The sequence below is a fragment of the Hordeum vulgare genome, chromosome 5H, assembly GCF_904849725.1.
Source record: "Hordeum vulgare subsp. vulgare chromosome 5H, MorexV3_pseudomolecules_assembly, whole genome shotgun sequence".
Taxonomy (NCBI): Eukaryota; Viridiplantae; Streptophyta; class Magnoliopsida; order Poales; family Poaceae; genus Hordeum; species Hordeum vulgare.
In genome coordinates this window covers 184,035,338-184,050,521 of record NC_058522.1, presented here as the reverse complement: position 1 = coordinate 184,050,521, position 15,184 = coordinate 184,035,338, and the positions used below count along the sequence as shown (strand labels likewise).

The 15,184-nt window shown below is 45.4% G+C and overlaps 1 protein-coding gene across 1 annotated transcript; it reads left to right on the top strand.

The window, feature by feature from the left end:
* Positions 1 to 5,411: 5,411 nt before the first annotated feature.
* Positions 5,412 to 9,277, top strand: LOC123453136 (GDP-L-galactose phosphorylase 2-like). The gene is made up of 6 exons (XM_045129902.1): positions 5,412 to 6,030; positions 6,589 to 6,692; positions 7,290 to 7,595; positions 7,686 to 7,871; positions 8,326 to 8,586; positions 8,700 to 9,277. Exons 1-6 carry the CDS (start codon positions 5,907 to 5,909, stop codon positions 9,015 to 9,017), a joined length of 1,299 nt encoding a protein of 432 aa, XP_044985837.1. The 5' UTR covers positions 5,412 to 5,906; the 3' UTR covers positions 9,018 to 9,277.
* Positions 9,278 to 15,184: the final 5,907 nt, after the last annotated feature.

Below are 15,184 nucleotides of genomic sequence, written 5' to 3'. Positions count from 1 at the left end.
AACGTTAATTTTATTCCGCATTTGTTCAAGCCTAAACCTTAATTATTTTAAAGAGTCTATTCACCCCCCCCCCTCTAGGCGACATCCACGTCCTTCCAGTCTTCCTAAAATATTACCTTGGGGTGCCTTGGGCATCCCAAGCTTAGGGTCTTGTCGTTCCTTATTCTTTCATCCATCACGATCACACCCAAAACTTGAAAACTTCAACACACAAAACTCAATAGAAACCTCGTGAGACCTGTTAGTATAATAGGAAAATCATAAATTTTAGGTACTGTTATAAATTGATTCATATTTAATTATTGGATAAGGCACGTTATTCTAACTTTTTTCATGACTTATACCCCCGATAAAATTCATTGTATCATCAAAACAAGCAAACTGTGCAAGCAAAAATTGAATCTATCTAAAACAAAATAGTTTGTAATGGTCGGCACTAAAACCATACTTATGTAACTTCAAAATTTCAAAACAATTAGAACAAGTTGGGAAATTTGTATATCAATGTTGTGTTAGAAATTCAGATGAAAAGACGTTTCCGTAAAATCAGAAAAATTCTGCACTTCACGTATACATTTGTATTTTTCACCGTATCAATTCTACAATCATCCAAATCAATTTCAAAGGTTTTATTTCACACAAACACTAATTAAAACATAAAAACGCAATCATTACAGTAGCAATAATCTTGTTAACTCAAAATAACAGAAAGTAGAACAAAAGTTTTAAGTTAACTATTGGATTGCCTCCGAACAAGCACTATCGTTTTATGCATGTTACGCAATCCGGGTCCGCTAACACCAGCATTTTCGACCCACATGCGTCAACAGGCCCAACCGGAGAGCAACACCGACTTATGACAGGCCTTGGGCCCTCTCCCCCAAAAGACTAGCATGTTAGGAGGGGACACCCTCACCCTTATAAGTCGTGTTATGTCTCCTCCCACAACCGATGTGGGACTAAACCCAACAATCTTCCCCTCACACATCGGTCACCCATGGGCCCGCTAACACCAGCGTTCCAGCCCACCTACCATGACCGACCACCCGTGAGTTCACCGAGATTTATTCCGGGCATCTGGGCTCTGATACCACTTGTTACGCAATCCCGGGTCCGCTAGCACCAGCGTTTCCGACCCACATGCGTCAACAGGCCCAACCGGAGAGCAACACCGACTTATGACAGGCCTTGGGCCCTCTCCCCCCAAAAGACTAGCCTATTAGGAGGGGACACCCTCACCCATATAAGTCGTGTTACTTCTCCTCCCACAACCGACGTGGAACTAAACCCAACAATCTCCTCCTCACACGTCGGTCGCCATGGGCCCGCTAATACCAGCGTCTCCAGCCCACCAACCATGACCGACTACCCGTGAGTCCATCGAGATTTATTCTGGGCACGTGGGCTCTGATACCACTAGTTACGCAATCTCGGGTCCGCTAACACCAGTGTTTCCGACCCACGTGCGTCAACAAGCCCAACCGGAGAGCAACACCGACTTATGACAGGCCTTGGGCCCTCTCCCCCAAAAGACTAGCCTATTAGGAGGGGACACCCTCACCCTTATAAGTCATGTTACTTCTCCTCCCACAACCGATATGGGACTAAACCCAACAATCTCCTCCTCACACATCGGTCATGGTTGGTGGGCTGGAGACACTGGTATTAGCGGGGCCATGGTGACCGATGTGTGAGGAGGAGATTGTTGGGTTTAGTCCCACATCGGTTGTGGGAGGAGAAGTAACACGAGTTATAAGGGTGAGGGTGTCCCCTCCTAATAGGCTAGTATTTTGGGGGGAGAGGGCCCAAGGCGTGTCATAAGTCGGTGTTGCTCTCCGGTTGGGCCTGTTGATGCATGTGGGTCGGAAACGCTGGTGTTAGCGGACCCGGGATTGCGTAACTAGTGGTATCAGAGCCCAGGTGCCCGGAATAAATCTCGGTGGACTCACGGGTGGTCGGTCATGGTAGATGGGCTGGAACGCTGGTGTTAGCGGGCCCATGGGTGACCGATGTGTGAGGGTTTTTTCACTGTTTTAACCTTTTTTTAAACATGATCACACAATGAATCAGATTTGAAAAGATTTCACAATCTGACCCTTTTAGAAACGCCAGAACCCGTGGCGTTGCTAGTGTACATAGAAACGCCAGTCTACCGTGGCGTTTTCGGTCCACATTCAAACGCTAGTCTAGCTCGCATTGCAGATCACCTAAAATCGCCACCCTTCCTGGCGTTTCCACATAGAAGCCAAACGCCATTAAACATGGCGTTTCTTACCCACAGCATGCATGCAGCAGCGAACAGCCAGCCACACCATGCATGCGTTAGACTGTCCTGTACTACGACCGAGTCCCTGCAGCGTCTGATCTGCAAAGCGAGCCAGAGGGCACCGATTCCTGATTCAATGACCTTCGATCATGGCAAGGAACGAATCCTGATAAGCGTCGAATGGAAGAGAGAAGCTACCCAGCTACCGACCAACCATGGGAGTTAATTTGCTTCACGGAAACTAACCGCATCTTCGCAGGCAAGTCTCCCCCTTTTTCCTGCAACATGCAATGAATCTTCTTTGCACCAAACAGAACATTCAAATCCAAAGCTATCGGTTCAGCGATTTTGTCACCGTTAGGCGATGCTGTATTTTGACAGCGAGAGCGAGCATGGTGCACTTGGCTGGCGTCACCATGCATGCGTCAGACTGTCCTATACCCACACCATGCATGCAGCAGCGAACAGCCAGCCACACCTTGCATCGTCAGACTGTCATGTACATGGGTAAGAAATGCCATGTTTAATGGTGTTTGGCTTCTGTGTAGAAACGCCAGTAAGCGTGGCGTTTCTAGGTGATCTGCAACGCGAGTTAGACTGGCGTCTGAATATGGACCGAAAACGTCACGGTAGACTGGCCTTTTTATGTACACCAGCAACGCCACGGGTTCTGGCGTTTCTAAAAGGGTCAGATCGTGAAATAGTTTCAGATCGAGTTCATTCTGTGCATTATTTTCGTCTCGTGGGTCAAAATAGTGAAAAAACTCGATGTGTGAGGGGGAGATTGTTGGGTTTAGTCCCACATCAGTTGCAGGAGGAGACATAAGACGACTTATAAGGGTGAGAGTGTCCCCTCCTAACAGGCTAGTCTTTTGGGAGGAGAGGGCCCAAGGTCTGTCATAAGTCGGTGGGGCCTGTTGACGCATGTGGGTCGGAAACACTGGTGTTAGCGGACCCAGGATTGCGTAACGATGCCCCTAGCTAGGCATAATGCATAGTATCAAATGATATCATCTTTAACATTCAGTCTATAAGTGAGCCTCGTGAAAGATTTATACTAGTAAGATGATTTAATTCTCTTTTAGAAAAGTGTTCCAGTTTTTTTAATGGAAATTGGAATTTTGTATTTTTTTTCTTCATATCAATCTATACCTAATAATAAAGCGGCTATTGCTTTCGTCAGAAAACCCATCGTGACATTTTTATAAATAAAAAAACTGTAATTTTTGTTATTCAACCCGCGCTCCATCATTTATCTGCAACACAAAAGGAAAAAACGATTCGCTGCAAAAATTATACCCGTACGCATCGTCTCCTCCCGTCGACCCTGGGCCACCCTGACCTGTGCCCAGGCCGCCGCCGCGGCCGACCTCAATCGCCACCGCTGCCAATCTCAACGGACCCGCCTCCGCGGCCGTACCTCTCCCCGCTCACTGCCCCCGTTGCGGCGCTCGAGCACATCGCGTCGACCCTGGTCCATCCTGGCCTGTGCCGAGGCCGCTGCCACACCACTCGCCGCCGCGGCCGACCTCAACCACCACTGTTGCCGATCTCAACCCACCTGCCTCCGTGGCCGTACCTCTGCCCGCTTGATGCCCCAGTTTTGGCGCTCGAGCACAGCTTCTGGATCAAATCAACGCGACAGCTACAACGACTGGGGATGATGTGTCTGCTCGATGCAGAACAGCGGCGGCGCGCGGATAAGGCGCGGCGGAGCGAAGTACTTGCAGGTGGAGGCGGGCCTCCATGGCTCACACGGGGAACTCTGAGGTTATGAAGCGGCAACGACGACTCCTTATGGCCAGATAGAGGCGCCTAACCCTTGCTCCCCTCATCGTATCCCCTCCTCCGGCAAGAACTCATCATCTGGTGAGATCCCCTCCCCATGCCTCCAACCGTGTGCCAAGCACCGACAAGAAATTTTGTTTTGTGGGAATTTGTTTGCTGATAAATGAATGTATTGAATGTAAGATTGTATTGTTGTAGAGACAGAGAATGGAACACCACCTTCAGTTTGTCATCTGATCCCACATTCTCTACCCCATGAGTGAAATAAGATAACAGTACATTGATCAATTCACGTAGCCTCTTTGTTTTGCTTTGCTTGTCCCGCTCAATTTCTCATCATGGTGGAATTAACAATGGACGGGTTGATTTCTCAACAAAATAGGATAGGACTGACTACATTAGTTATTTAGTTTATTATTTTAATAATTCAAAATGATTATAAAAATATTAAAAGCGTGTGGTATTTTTTTCTCCCGTTGCAACGCACGAGGCCTTCGTGTCGACCCTGGTCCACCCTGGCATGTGCCCAGGCCGCTGCCACACCACTCGTCGTCGCTGCTGACCTCAACCACCACTGCTGTCGATCTCAACCCACCCGCCTCTGCAGTCGTACCTCTGCCCGCTTGCTGCCCCTGTTTCGGCGCTCGAGCACAGCTTCTGGATCAAATCAACGCGACAGCTACAACGACTTGGGATGATGCGTCTTCTCGATGCAGAACGGCGGCGGCGCGCGGATAAGGCGCGGCGGAGAGAAGTACTTGCAGGTGGAGGCGGGCCTCCATGGCTCACACGGGGAACTCCGAGGTTATGGCGCGGCAACGACGACTCCTTATGGCCAGATAGAGGCGCCTAACCCGTGCTCCCCTCATCGTATCCCCTCCTCCGACAGGAACTCATCATCTGGTGAGATCCCCTCCCCATGCCTCCAACCGTGTGCCAAGCACCGGTAATAAATTTTATTTTGTGGGAATTTGTTTGCTGATGAATGAATGTATTGAATGTAAGATTGCATTGTTGTAGAGAGAGAGAATGGAACACCACCTTCAGTTTGTCATCTGATCCCACATTCTCTACCCCATGAGTGAAATAAGATAACAGTCCATTGATTAATTCACGTAGCCTCTTTGTTTTGTTTTGCTCATCCCGCTCAATTTCTCATCATGGTGGAATTAACAATGGACGGGTTGATTTCTCAATAAAATAGGATATGACTGACTACATTAGTTAGTTAGCTTATCATTTTAATAAATCAAAATGATTATAAAAAAATAAAAAACGTGTGCTATTTTTTTTCTCGTGTTGAAACACACGGGCCCTTTTCTAGTAGCCACAATCCGAACACGGGGAGGAAGCGAAAAACCCATAACACAAACGGATCCGCCTCCCCCACCACCGTCGTATTTAACCCCACCCCACCCTCCTCCGCTTCGCTCGCCTCCGGCCTCCCAACGCCGAATCGAACCCACACACAGCCATCGCCACGCCCTCTGCCTCCCCTCGCGGCAGTCCCAACAGGAGCTTCACCCTCGCCCCTTTTGGGCCGTTGAAAGTCATCACGGCTAGCGTTGCAGCCCTCCGGCGCGGCCACGCTGCTGCGCAGGTGGAGCCAACGGCCACCATCGCTTCCTCCAGCCCTGCACCGCACGGCGGCCGCGGGGCCCTCCCGTCCGCCGGCGGCAGCCCATCTGACCTCCTCTTCCTCGCGGGCGGCGGTCGCCTCTGAGCCTCTCGCCCACCCACTAACCAAATCCCACCCTAACCATCATCCGCTGACTGACTGACTTACTGACTCACTCCCCGAGGGAGAAACAGAGGAGTACAACCAACGGAGCGGGATACTTTTCTTTGTAAGATGTTGGACATGAAGCTGACGATTAAGAGGGTACCCACGGTCGTATCCAACTACCAGGAAGACGCTGGAGAGCAGCCACGCGGAGGGTGTGGGAGGAACTGCCTCGGACATTGCTGCTTGCCTGGTGAGCCTTCTTGTCCCTGGGTGAATCTTGTGTCGTTTTCTTCCCGATTCAGATCAGAATCCTGTTTCTGTAATGTAATGATTGTTTAGTTTCGGGTCTATTAGATGCTTATGGAACATGCAATGCAACTTTTTTATGATGTTTCTGTATATAAACAAAATACCTTGGTGTCCGCAGAAAGCTGGGATCTTTACAAATGAACAATTGCGTTTACCACTTTTAGAAATGATGTTCTTTACTGAAGAAATTTACTATTTTAACTCTTGTTATAGAACTGTCACCGTGGCTGTTTTTTTTTCCGCTTGAACAGAAGGAATTTCTTTTTCCAACTGTGGGTAAGGCTAAAATAAAGAGCCACCGGTTTTACTTGCATGTTTAAGGATTTTAGGGATCTGGAGGAGAAAAAATTATATTGAACTTCTAAAAGTTTGTTATCATGTTCGAGGATTTGAGGGATCTGGAGGAGAAAAAAATATATTGAACCTTAAAAGTTTGTTATCAGCAGAATCAAGGTTTTCGGGTCTGTTAAACTAACATCTGGTTGCATTTTCCGAGCAGTTTCCGAGCTTCCTGTCTATGCTTTCAAGGCAAATTCAACAAAGCTGCCTTTACAGAAGGATGCTGTTCCTACTGATTTCTTCATCAATCTCCTCCTTGGTCAGGTAAGCAGAAGTTCACCACTAGTCATTTTGAACAGGAGAAGTCTGAACAGTGTAGAATTTGCTATGCATGACATTCGTAAATTGCACTAGCTTCTAGGAGAGGTACAGAGGTAATTTTTGTAGATATTTGCCACGCATAGTAAGGTAGGGGGAATCTGTTTACACACTTACGAGTAATATTCTTTAATTGCGGACACAGTGACATGCATGTGTTACCGTATATTCACTTCTTTGGTTTGTTTGCATGCTCTAGCCGTATTTCATTTTGTCATACTATAATCTATACCATAATCTGTTCTGTTTGAAGACAGAATAGATTATAAAAACTGGATTATATAATCTGAATGGTTCCAAACAGGGCCTATATCAGTGAAGTTGTTATTACTCTACTTGAAGGTAACTGACAGACCACAGATACCTGCCAAATAGCATCGCTCTGTGTGGGTTGGTGGGGGGGGGGGGGGGCAGAAATCTGTATGACCATAATTAAAAATTCATAAATAGTATGTCAGTTAGAGTTTTCCCAGCTCACTGCAGTACTAAATTTGACTGTACCAAATCTTTTATAAAATTAATATCTTCCTTTGCACGTTCCAGTGGGAGGACAGGATGACCCAAGGCTTATTTCGATATGATGTCACTGCATGTGAGACCAAGGTGATCCCTGGCAACCTTGGTTTTGTTGCTCAACTAAATGAAGGGCGCCACCTCAAGAAACGTCCTACAGAGTTCCGTGTGGATAATGTGCTTCAACCATTTGACTCTTCCAAGTTCAATTTCACCAAAGTTGGCCAGGAGGAGGTGCTCTTCAAATTTGAGAACAGTGGTACCGATGACAGCTACTTCTTGAGGAGTGCCGCAATCACTGTTGTTGATCGTGCTCCTAATGTTGTGGCAATCAATGTAAATCCTGGCGCTGTGCGAATCTATTTAATTTCCAACTTGTGTACTCTTAATGCTGAATTGCTGATACCTGTTTCTGAAATTTTGAAGGTGAGCCCAATTGAATATGGCCATGTTCTTCTTATTCCCCGTGTCCTGGACCATTTGTCTCAGATGATTGACCAGGAGAGCTTCTTGCTAGCACTGCACATGGCGGCTGAGGCAGCTAGCCCATACTTTAGGCTTGGTTACAATAGTTTGGGGGCCTTCGCAACTATCAACCACCTCCACTTTCAGGTATTGTACTTCTGATTGCACTTTAGTTTACTTTTCACAGAACTTCCTAGTTGCATAGCAGTATCCATTATTGTGTGGACAACAGTATTTGTGGAGTGTATTCGCTAGTATTCTCTAGATATGTAACAAATTATCACTCATCCTGCACAGTTGAGGATCTCTGTTTCTCGGTCTGGATTTTGTAGTTATCATAGTCGTGGATTTCGGAAGCAAAACGAGCTACCACTTGCAACTTTTCAGCGCTATGCATGACTTCGTCAGTTCCATTGAAATTGTGGGTTCCTTGGTTCAGAAAGGCGACAAAGTTGGAGTAGTAGTTTCTTGACAATAGAAATTAGCGTCACCATATGTGCATTTGGCGTGAACAATTTAGCCGAGAAATCAGCATGTTCATAGCATGTCTACCTGACTACCTTTGTGTAATAACGTTCATGTCAACTATTTTCCTCCACAGGCATACTACTTGACAGTGCCTTTTCCTGTCGAGAAGGCAGCTACCCAGAGGATTTCCCTTCCAGAGGGCGGGATGAAGAGTGGGGTGAAGGTGTCAAAGCTAATGAACTACCCCGTGAGAGGACTGGTTTTTGAGGAAGGCAACACCCTGAATGATCTGGCGAATGTAGTTTCGAGTGCTTGCATTTGGCTTCAGGACAACAATGTGCCTTACAATGTGCTCATTTCTGACTCTGGCAGGAAGATCTTCCTTTTTCCCCAGGTAAAATCATCATTACATGATTGCCTATTTCTTCAGTACTGACTGAACTATAAGTTGATGTAATTTACTAGTAGTAATTTAGCCCAATAATATAATCCATTTCCAAAATGCAGTGCTATGCTGAGAAGCAGGCTCTGGGCGAAGTGAGTCAGGAACTGCTGGACACGCAAGTGAACCCTGCTGTTTGGGAGATCAGTGGCCACATTGTACTGAAACGGAGGGATGATTACGAGGAGGCATCAGAAGCTTCGGCATGGAGACTCCTTGCCGAGGTCTCCCTGTCGGAGGCACGCTTTGAGGAAGTGAAGGCCTACATCTTTGATGCTACTGGTTTGGTTCAGTTACAGGTGGAGGAAACCAATGGCATCATTTATGCACCTGTGCCGGTTAGCCCTTCAGCTGTTGCGGAGGGCTGTCTCGTACTTCCGTGAGGCGATGCTTCAAAAGGTTATGTCATAGTAAGCGCGGTGGGTCTTCCACCTCGTCATCTCAGTCAGTCATTGGTAGCCTAGCTTCGCAATAGTTGTGGTTGCTGGACTTAATAAAGATCCATGTGATCGAACTGCCTGGTGTTCTCGCTCTTGTTTATTGTGTTGTCTATTTCTCTGGTGTGGATTGCAGTACTCTGCAAATATTTCGCAGAGCATCATGTACTCTTTCTGAACATTGTTAGTACACAACTGTTTCATGATGCACTCGTATCAAGGGGCGCAACTGTTTGGGCCTTAGAAGCTGTATAATGAAGACTGAGCATGGCTAGCGAGAGTGTATTTTTGGAACGTGGTTACATTGGAGGACTTTATTTTAAATAGTTTAAAAACCACATTTAAATTTTCGAAAAATCCTGAAAGGATTCTACATGATCATATGAATCGATATTGCACTTGCTAAAGTTTTATAGATTTTTTAACACCCGGTGACTATGTCACCCCTTTGGGTGGTAGTGACACCCCATCTTATCTCCGTTCAATTCATGCATCATGATCCCCGTGCAAACACTATGGTGTCATCATTCCTCCATCAGGATTCATGCTAATGATCACACTAGAACGGTTCCAAGAGAGTATGTGTTAAAGTAGGGGTATCAAAATGTCAGGTCATGAATACTTGACCAAAAAGATTCCCTAAGAGTATACAAAAGGGATATTTAAATTAGTGCCTCTGGTTCCTTAGTTGTGCTCACTTTTCCTCACGCTCCAAACTTTTGCTCACTTTTCCCCTCTTCCTTAGCTGAAACTCTCACAAATGCTCATAGCGGCCGTTTGTTGTCTTGACCGTCAATTGACCGTTTGTTGTCTTGACCGTGACCGTCAATTGCTGACGAGTGGGGCCGAGTCTTCGGCTGACTGTTGCTTGCTGACGGGTGGGACCGCAAGGAGACACGTATTGGGCAGCTTGTCTGAATCTGAAACATATCTAGACAGGCCGCACTGCACCGCGCCGCCCCGCCTCCTCCGCCGGCGTCGTGCCGCGTCCACCGCAGTTGTTTCCTCCACCCTATGCCCCTATTCCGTTCGTCGGCGACGTCGCGTCTCTGCCAGATATAGCCCACCTCCCCATCTAGGATTACATGGCGATGTTGAGTGAGGACGCCCGGAATGCAGTCACCCGTGGAGAGGATTGGGTCGAATCCGCGGCAGATAATTCATGGATTAAACCTGGGTAAGCATTGTTTCCTCTCGACATGACGTTCTAAGTCGTATTGTAGGCCGTATTTGACTTCTGTTTGCTTTATTCGTTCGAATTTGTGCTCGATTTTACCCGGCTAACTGAAGCCTTTATTTCCTTCAACAAAATAGGATTGATCCCGCGCTGGCTTTCCGGCTGGCGATTAGAATGGAAACTAGTGTGCTGCGTGGTAATAAAGCGCATTTGATTTCATCATTTTTCTATCCCAAAGTGGTAGAAACCAGCATATCTTTCAAAGATTTGCAAGCTGAGCTTAGAAACACATATCCCTGGAGTGATGCCGATGTTGTTGAACTGAATTACTTCAGCAGTGACGAGCAAAGATTTCTCCCACTAACTTGCGACGATCATATGCCGTTGCTTTTTGCTGGGATTGCTGGCTGCCGATTCGGTAAACTCCAAATCGATGTGCTTCAGCCACGCGCAGAACGGGTGAAGGGGAAGGGAGTTCAGACATCATGTGCCTGTGCTAATAGCCAGCACCTCGACACTCCTTGTAGGTCGACACCAAGTAAAGCAAGTGGTTCATGGAGCCACAACATGCCTGCTGCCAATTGTGGTTCCGATTCAGCTGCTGCTTCTCGTGTACCTTCTGCAGTTGGTGTAGAAGAGGATGCAGAACCTGACGAGGCAGTGCCTACAAATGATGATGAAGACGAGATGATGTTTCCTGAACTGGTTGATGTACCATTTAGCAAGCAGTGGATGACGAATATATGGAGGAGCCCATCCGCCAAGCTAGGTTTGATGACACTGACGATGAAGAGAAGGTGGAGAACATGGACAGCTTAATCGAGGATGAATACGATGGTGATGACATGCCAACAATTGAGTGGAACAGGGAAAAACCTGAGCTTAGTGTAGGTACCATTTTCCAATCAATGGTGGACTGTCGGAATGCAGTGACAACATGGTGCATTATATCTAAAAACACCTATAAGATTAAAAGGAGTGAGCCAGCAAGGTTCACAGTTTTTTGTCCATATCCTAGGTGTAGGTGGAAGTTGCATGCATCTCGTATGAGAAAGAGCAAATATATTCAGGTAATCCAAGTTCAGTTAGTAATTTAGTTTCAGATTGTTGAGTAAGGTTTCTTAACTATTTTTTACCCTTTTATTTTGTTTCAGATAAAGAAAAACCCACACAAGCACACCTGTCCACCTAGAGGGGGAGGGGGGAAGGCCAAAACCAAGCTAGCAAAAACTAGGTGGGTGGCAGATGCTATATTGGATTGGCTGAGAGAAGAACCTGGACTTGGTCCAACAGCACTCCATGGGAAGCTTTTTGAGAAGTACAAGATAGAAATTCCTTACATGAGAATTTTCAATGCTAGGGAAAAGGCTCTTGACAGAATTAATGGTCAATGGAATGACAGTTTTCAGCTGCTTTACACTTTCAAAGCTGAAGTGGAGATGGCAAGTCCAGGGAGTGTTGTAGAGATTGACAAGCATACAGTTCAATTCAAAATAAAAGGGAAGTAATTTCAGAAGGAGTGCTTCAGAAGGACTTTTGTTTGTTTCAAGGCTTACTGGCAGGGGTTTCTAGATGGTTGCAGGCCCTATTTGGCTGTAGATGTTACACATTTGACTGGAAGATGGAGAGGACAGCTAGTAGCAGCTTCTGCAGTTGATGGACACAACTGGCTATTCCCAGTTGCATTTGGTGTGGTGGAGGCAGAGTCTGAGGAAAGTTGGGTCTGGTTTCTGCAGCAGTTGCGCAACATTATAGGCACACCCCCAGGTTTGGCTATACACACAGATGCTTGCAAGGGTTTAGAGAGTGCAGTGGAAATTGTATTCCCTGGAGTGGAGCATAGGGAATGTATGCGACACCTAGCGCATAATTTCAAAAAGAAGTTCAAAGGTAAAGTTTATGATGAGAACTTATGGTCAGCATCATACACATGCAGCAAAAGGAAGCATGAACACCATTTGAGAGTGTTGTATGCTCAAAATCCTCTTGTGAAGGAGTACATGGATGCACATCATGGTAAGGTGTGGTCAAGAAGCAAATTCAACGAAATCTGCAAAGTAGATTATGTGACCAGTAACCTTGCAGAGTGCTTCAATTCAAAGTTCAAGTCAGTGAAAGGGCTCTTGTTGTGGCAAGCATTTGACAAGATGAGGCAAATGATCATGATAAAGATGGCTCTTCGCAAAAGGATTGCAGAAACACAATATGTTGGTCATCAAATACTCCCATCACTGATTAAGGCATTGCACTTGAAGGCAAGAGGCCTGAAGATGAAATGTATTCGATCTGGTACATATGAGGCAGAGGTTACCTATACTGACACTAAAAATAGGGTATGAAGGTATCGTGTGAACCTAAGTACTAGAGAATGTACTTGTAGGCAATGACAAATCCGTGGGAAGCCATGCATACATGCCCTACATCTGATGACCCTTATCAGGGGTGCAGATGGTGAAGTTGATCAATTTTGCTCTGAGTATTTCTCTGTTGCCAAATTTATGGCTGCTTATGCTGACAATGTGCCTGCACTATTGGGGAAAGATCAATGGAACATAGTAGATCCAGGGTTCAAACTCCACGCTCCTGTCATTACTAGACCACCAGGAAGACCAAGGAACCAGAGGATTAGAGAAGGTGAGGAGGGTCGTCTACCAAAGAAACGTGCTTGCAAAAAGTGTGGAGTTCTGGGGCATATTGCTAGGCTTTGTACCAATGCAGTGGATGCATCATTTGGAGAGGAGGAAAGATGGACATCAGCCAATGCTGAGGATAATGCAACAACAATGGAGATTGAAGATGCAGTGGAGAATGCAGCAGCAATGGAGATTGAAGATGCAGTGGAGAATGCAGCAGCAATGGAGATTGAAGATGCAGTGGAGAATGCAGCAGCAAATGAAGCAGAAGATTTTGAAACCATGGCCTTTGATGGTTTTGAAGCTATAAGAGAGGAAGAGGAGGGGGTAATTGTTCCAATTGTGCCTTTAAAGATTACTGAACCCATAGATGACCGTCAAATGGTCGTCAAGTGCTCGGCGAGTGGAACTACTCCATCAGCACCTCCACGGGGAAAACACCAAGTAAAACCCAAGATCAAAAGGAACAAGAGTCTGAAAGAAAAGAGCATCTCAACTAGGGAAACCAGGAGCAAGACTGTGAAGCCAGCTGCAAACACAAGGAGCAAGTCAAAAATTTGAATTAAGTTGTTGGAAAATGTTTGTGTTGTCAATTTGAGGGCGAGTCGATCGCTTAAAACTTGGTAGATTTGTATTAAGATGTTGGCATCTTAAAACTTGGTAGCTTTGAGCTACTGTAATAATGTTGGCATCAGTTGTAATAATGTTGGCATCAGTTGTAATAATGTTGCTTCTACTTTGGTTCCTTATTTGAGTCAAAATTCAAATTTCCATCAAAATTTGAATTTAAATCAATATTTGAATTTGGGCCAAAATTTGGATTCGAGCCAAAGTTGAAGTTGAACATTGGAGGTTCATTGCTCTGTGCGGTGTATTTGATCGAGCATTTCAAGTCCAATATTCTTAGGTGAACAGTCCGAATGAGAAATGTGCTAGAAACGAGCTCGAAAGCTAGGGTAAACAACCCTATTTGAAATCAAGTTTTTTTACCTTCCCTGAATAAGACATATATATTTTTATTAACACTTGTTCCATATATATAGGGTAAAAACGAAGTCTCACTATTTATTGATTAATATTCATATTACTACATTTTTTTTGAAAAAAATATGCTTTTAATTCAAAACCGTCAAATAACACGTTTTAGATATGAAAATGAAAAAGTAAGTTCAGATCCTTCTTATTCACTCCAAAATGAAGCTATGGAGATTTTTCTGATTTTTTTTGAATTATTTTTTTTACAAACCCTAAACCCTCTCTTCCTAAACCCTAAACTCTGAAAATGTTCATAGGTGATAGCTCATTTTTGTGAAGGCTTTTTTCATGAAAATGACCTACACCAAGTTTATATTTTTTTCTCATAACCTTGTCACATATGACGGCTATGTGCGCAAGAATTACAACATTTTGATTTTTTCAAAACATTTGAACTTGATTTCGACAGGTCACTTCAAAAAATGACTTTTCAAAAAAACGCCCCTATACCGAGTTTATATTTTTTATGGTAACTAGGTCTCATAAACAGACGAAGTACGTTTTTTTTTTATATTTTTGCGATTTTTTATAATTTAGTTATGGCCATTTGAAATCTGGTCAAACCCTAATAACCCCGTTGACTCGCTCATAACCCCGCAGAAATGCTCCAAACCCTAGCGTCGAACGTCCGCCGTCGGATCATACCCTAGCGCCAAACACCACCCGTCAGATGTGGGCAGACATGCGCGATCCGCGTGATGCATCCTGATTAGCTACTGCACTGACCTTCTCGGCTTTTTCCGATCTGCCCCCCTTTACATATGAAATTGTATTTTTCGCACATGTCCACCACATGTCACTGTTAAGAGTTGGTTCAAATATTCAAACTACAAAATACAGTGTGGCAAATCGTCAATATAGCTTCCCCTTCTCCTCTTCTCCATGTGACAGACAAAGGCATCGAGCAGATCGAGCAATTCCTCTGTTTCTTTCCCCATCTTCTCGTTCTTCTTCCTCTTGACCAATTCCTCTATTTTTCCTCTCGGGCGATATGTCGACCTCCTCGTCAGCCCCCCGTTCCACGTGGCCGATGTATGGTCCAGTGCCGATGACTCGATGCACTGACTGCCCACGGATTGCGCCACTGAAGCGGTTGACTTCGAAGGAGGAGAAGAATGGGAACTTTGGGCGCGAGTTCGTCAAATGCGAGAGCAAGCCGGAGGGGCAGGTTAGATCTGAGTTTTCCTCGCATCCTTTATCTCTGTGAGATTTGGATTTAGGTTACATGATTTCGTTTTCAGACCGTGAAGAAATGCCACCATTTCGAG

What these genes read in the sequence shown, in the direction of transcription:
- LOC123453136 (XM_045129902.1), top strand. Translation starts at nt 5,907, where the DNA reads ATGTTGGACATGAAGCTGACGATTAAGAGGGTACCCACGGTCGTATCC. An exon ending in CGGACATTGCTGCTTGCCTG is followed by an intron (nt 6,031 to 6,588) that starts GTGAGCCTTCTT and finishes TTTTCCGAGCAG; the next exon opens with TTTCCGAGCTTCCTGTCTAT. An exon ending in TCAACCACCTCCACTTTCAG is followed by an intron (nt 7,872 to 8,325) that starts GTATTGTACTTC and finishes TTTCCTCCACAG; the next exon opens with GCATACTACTTGACAGTGCC.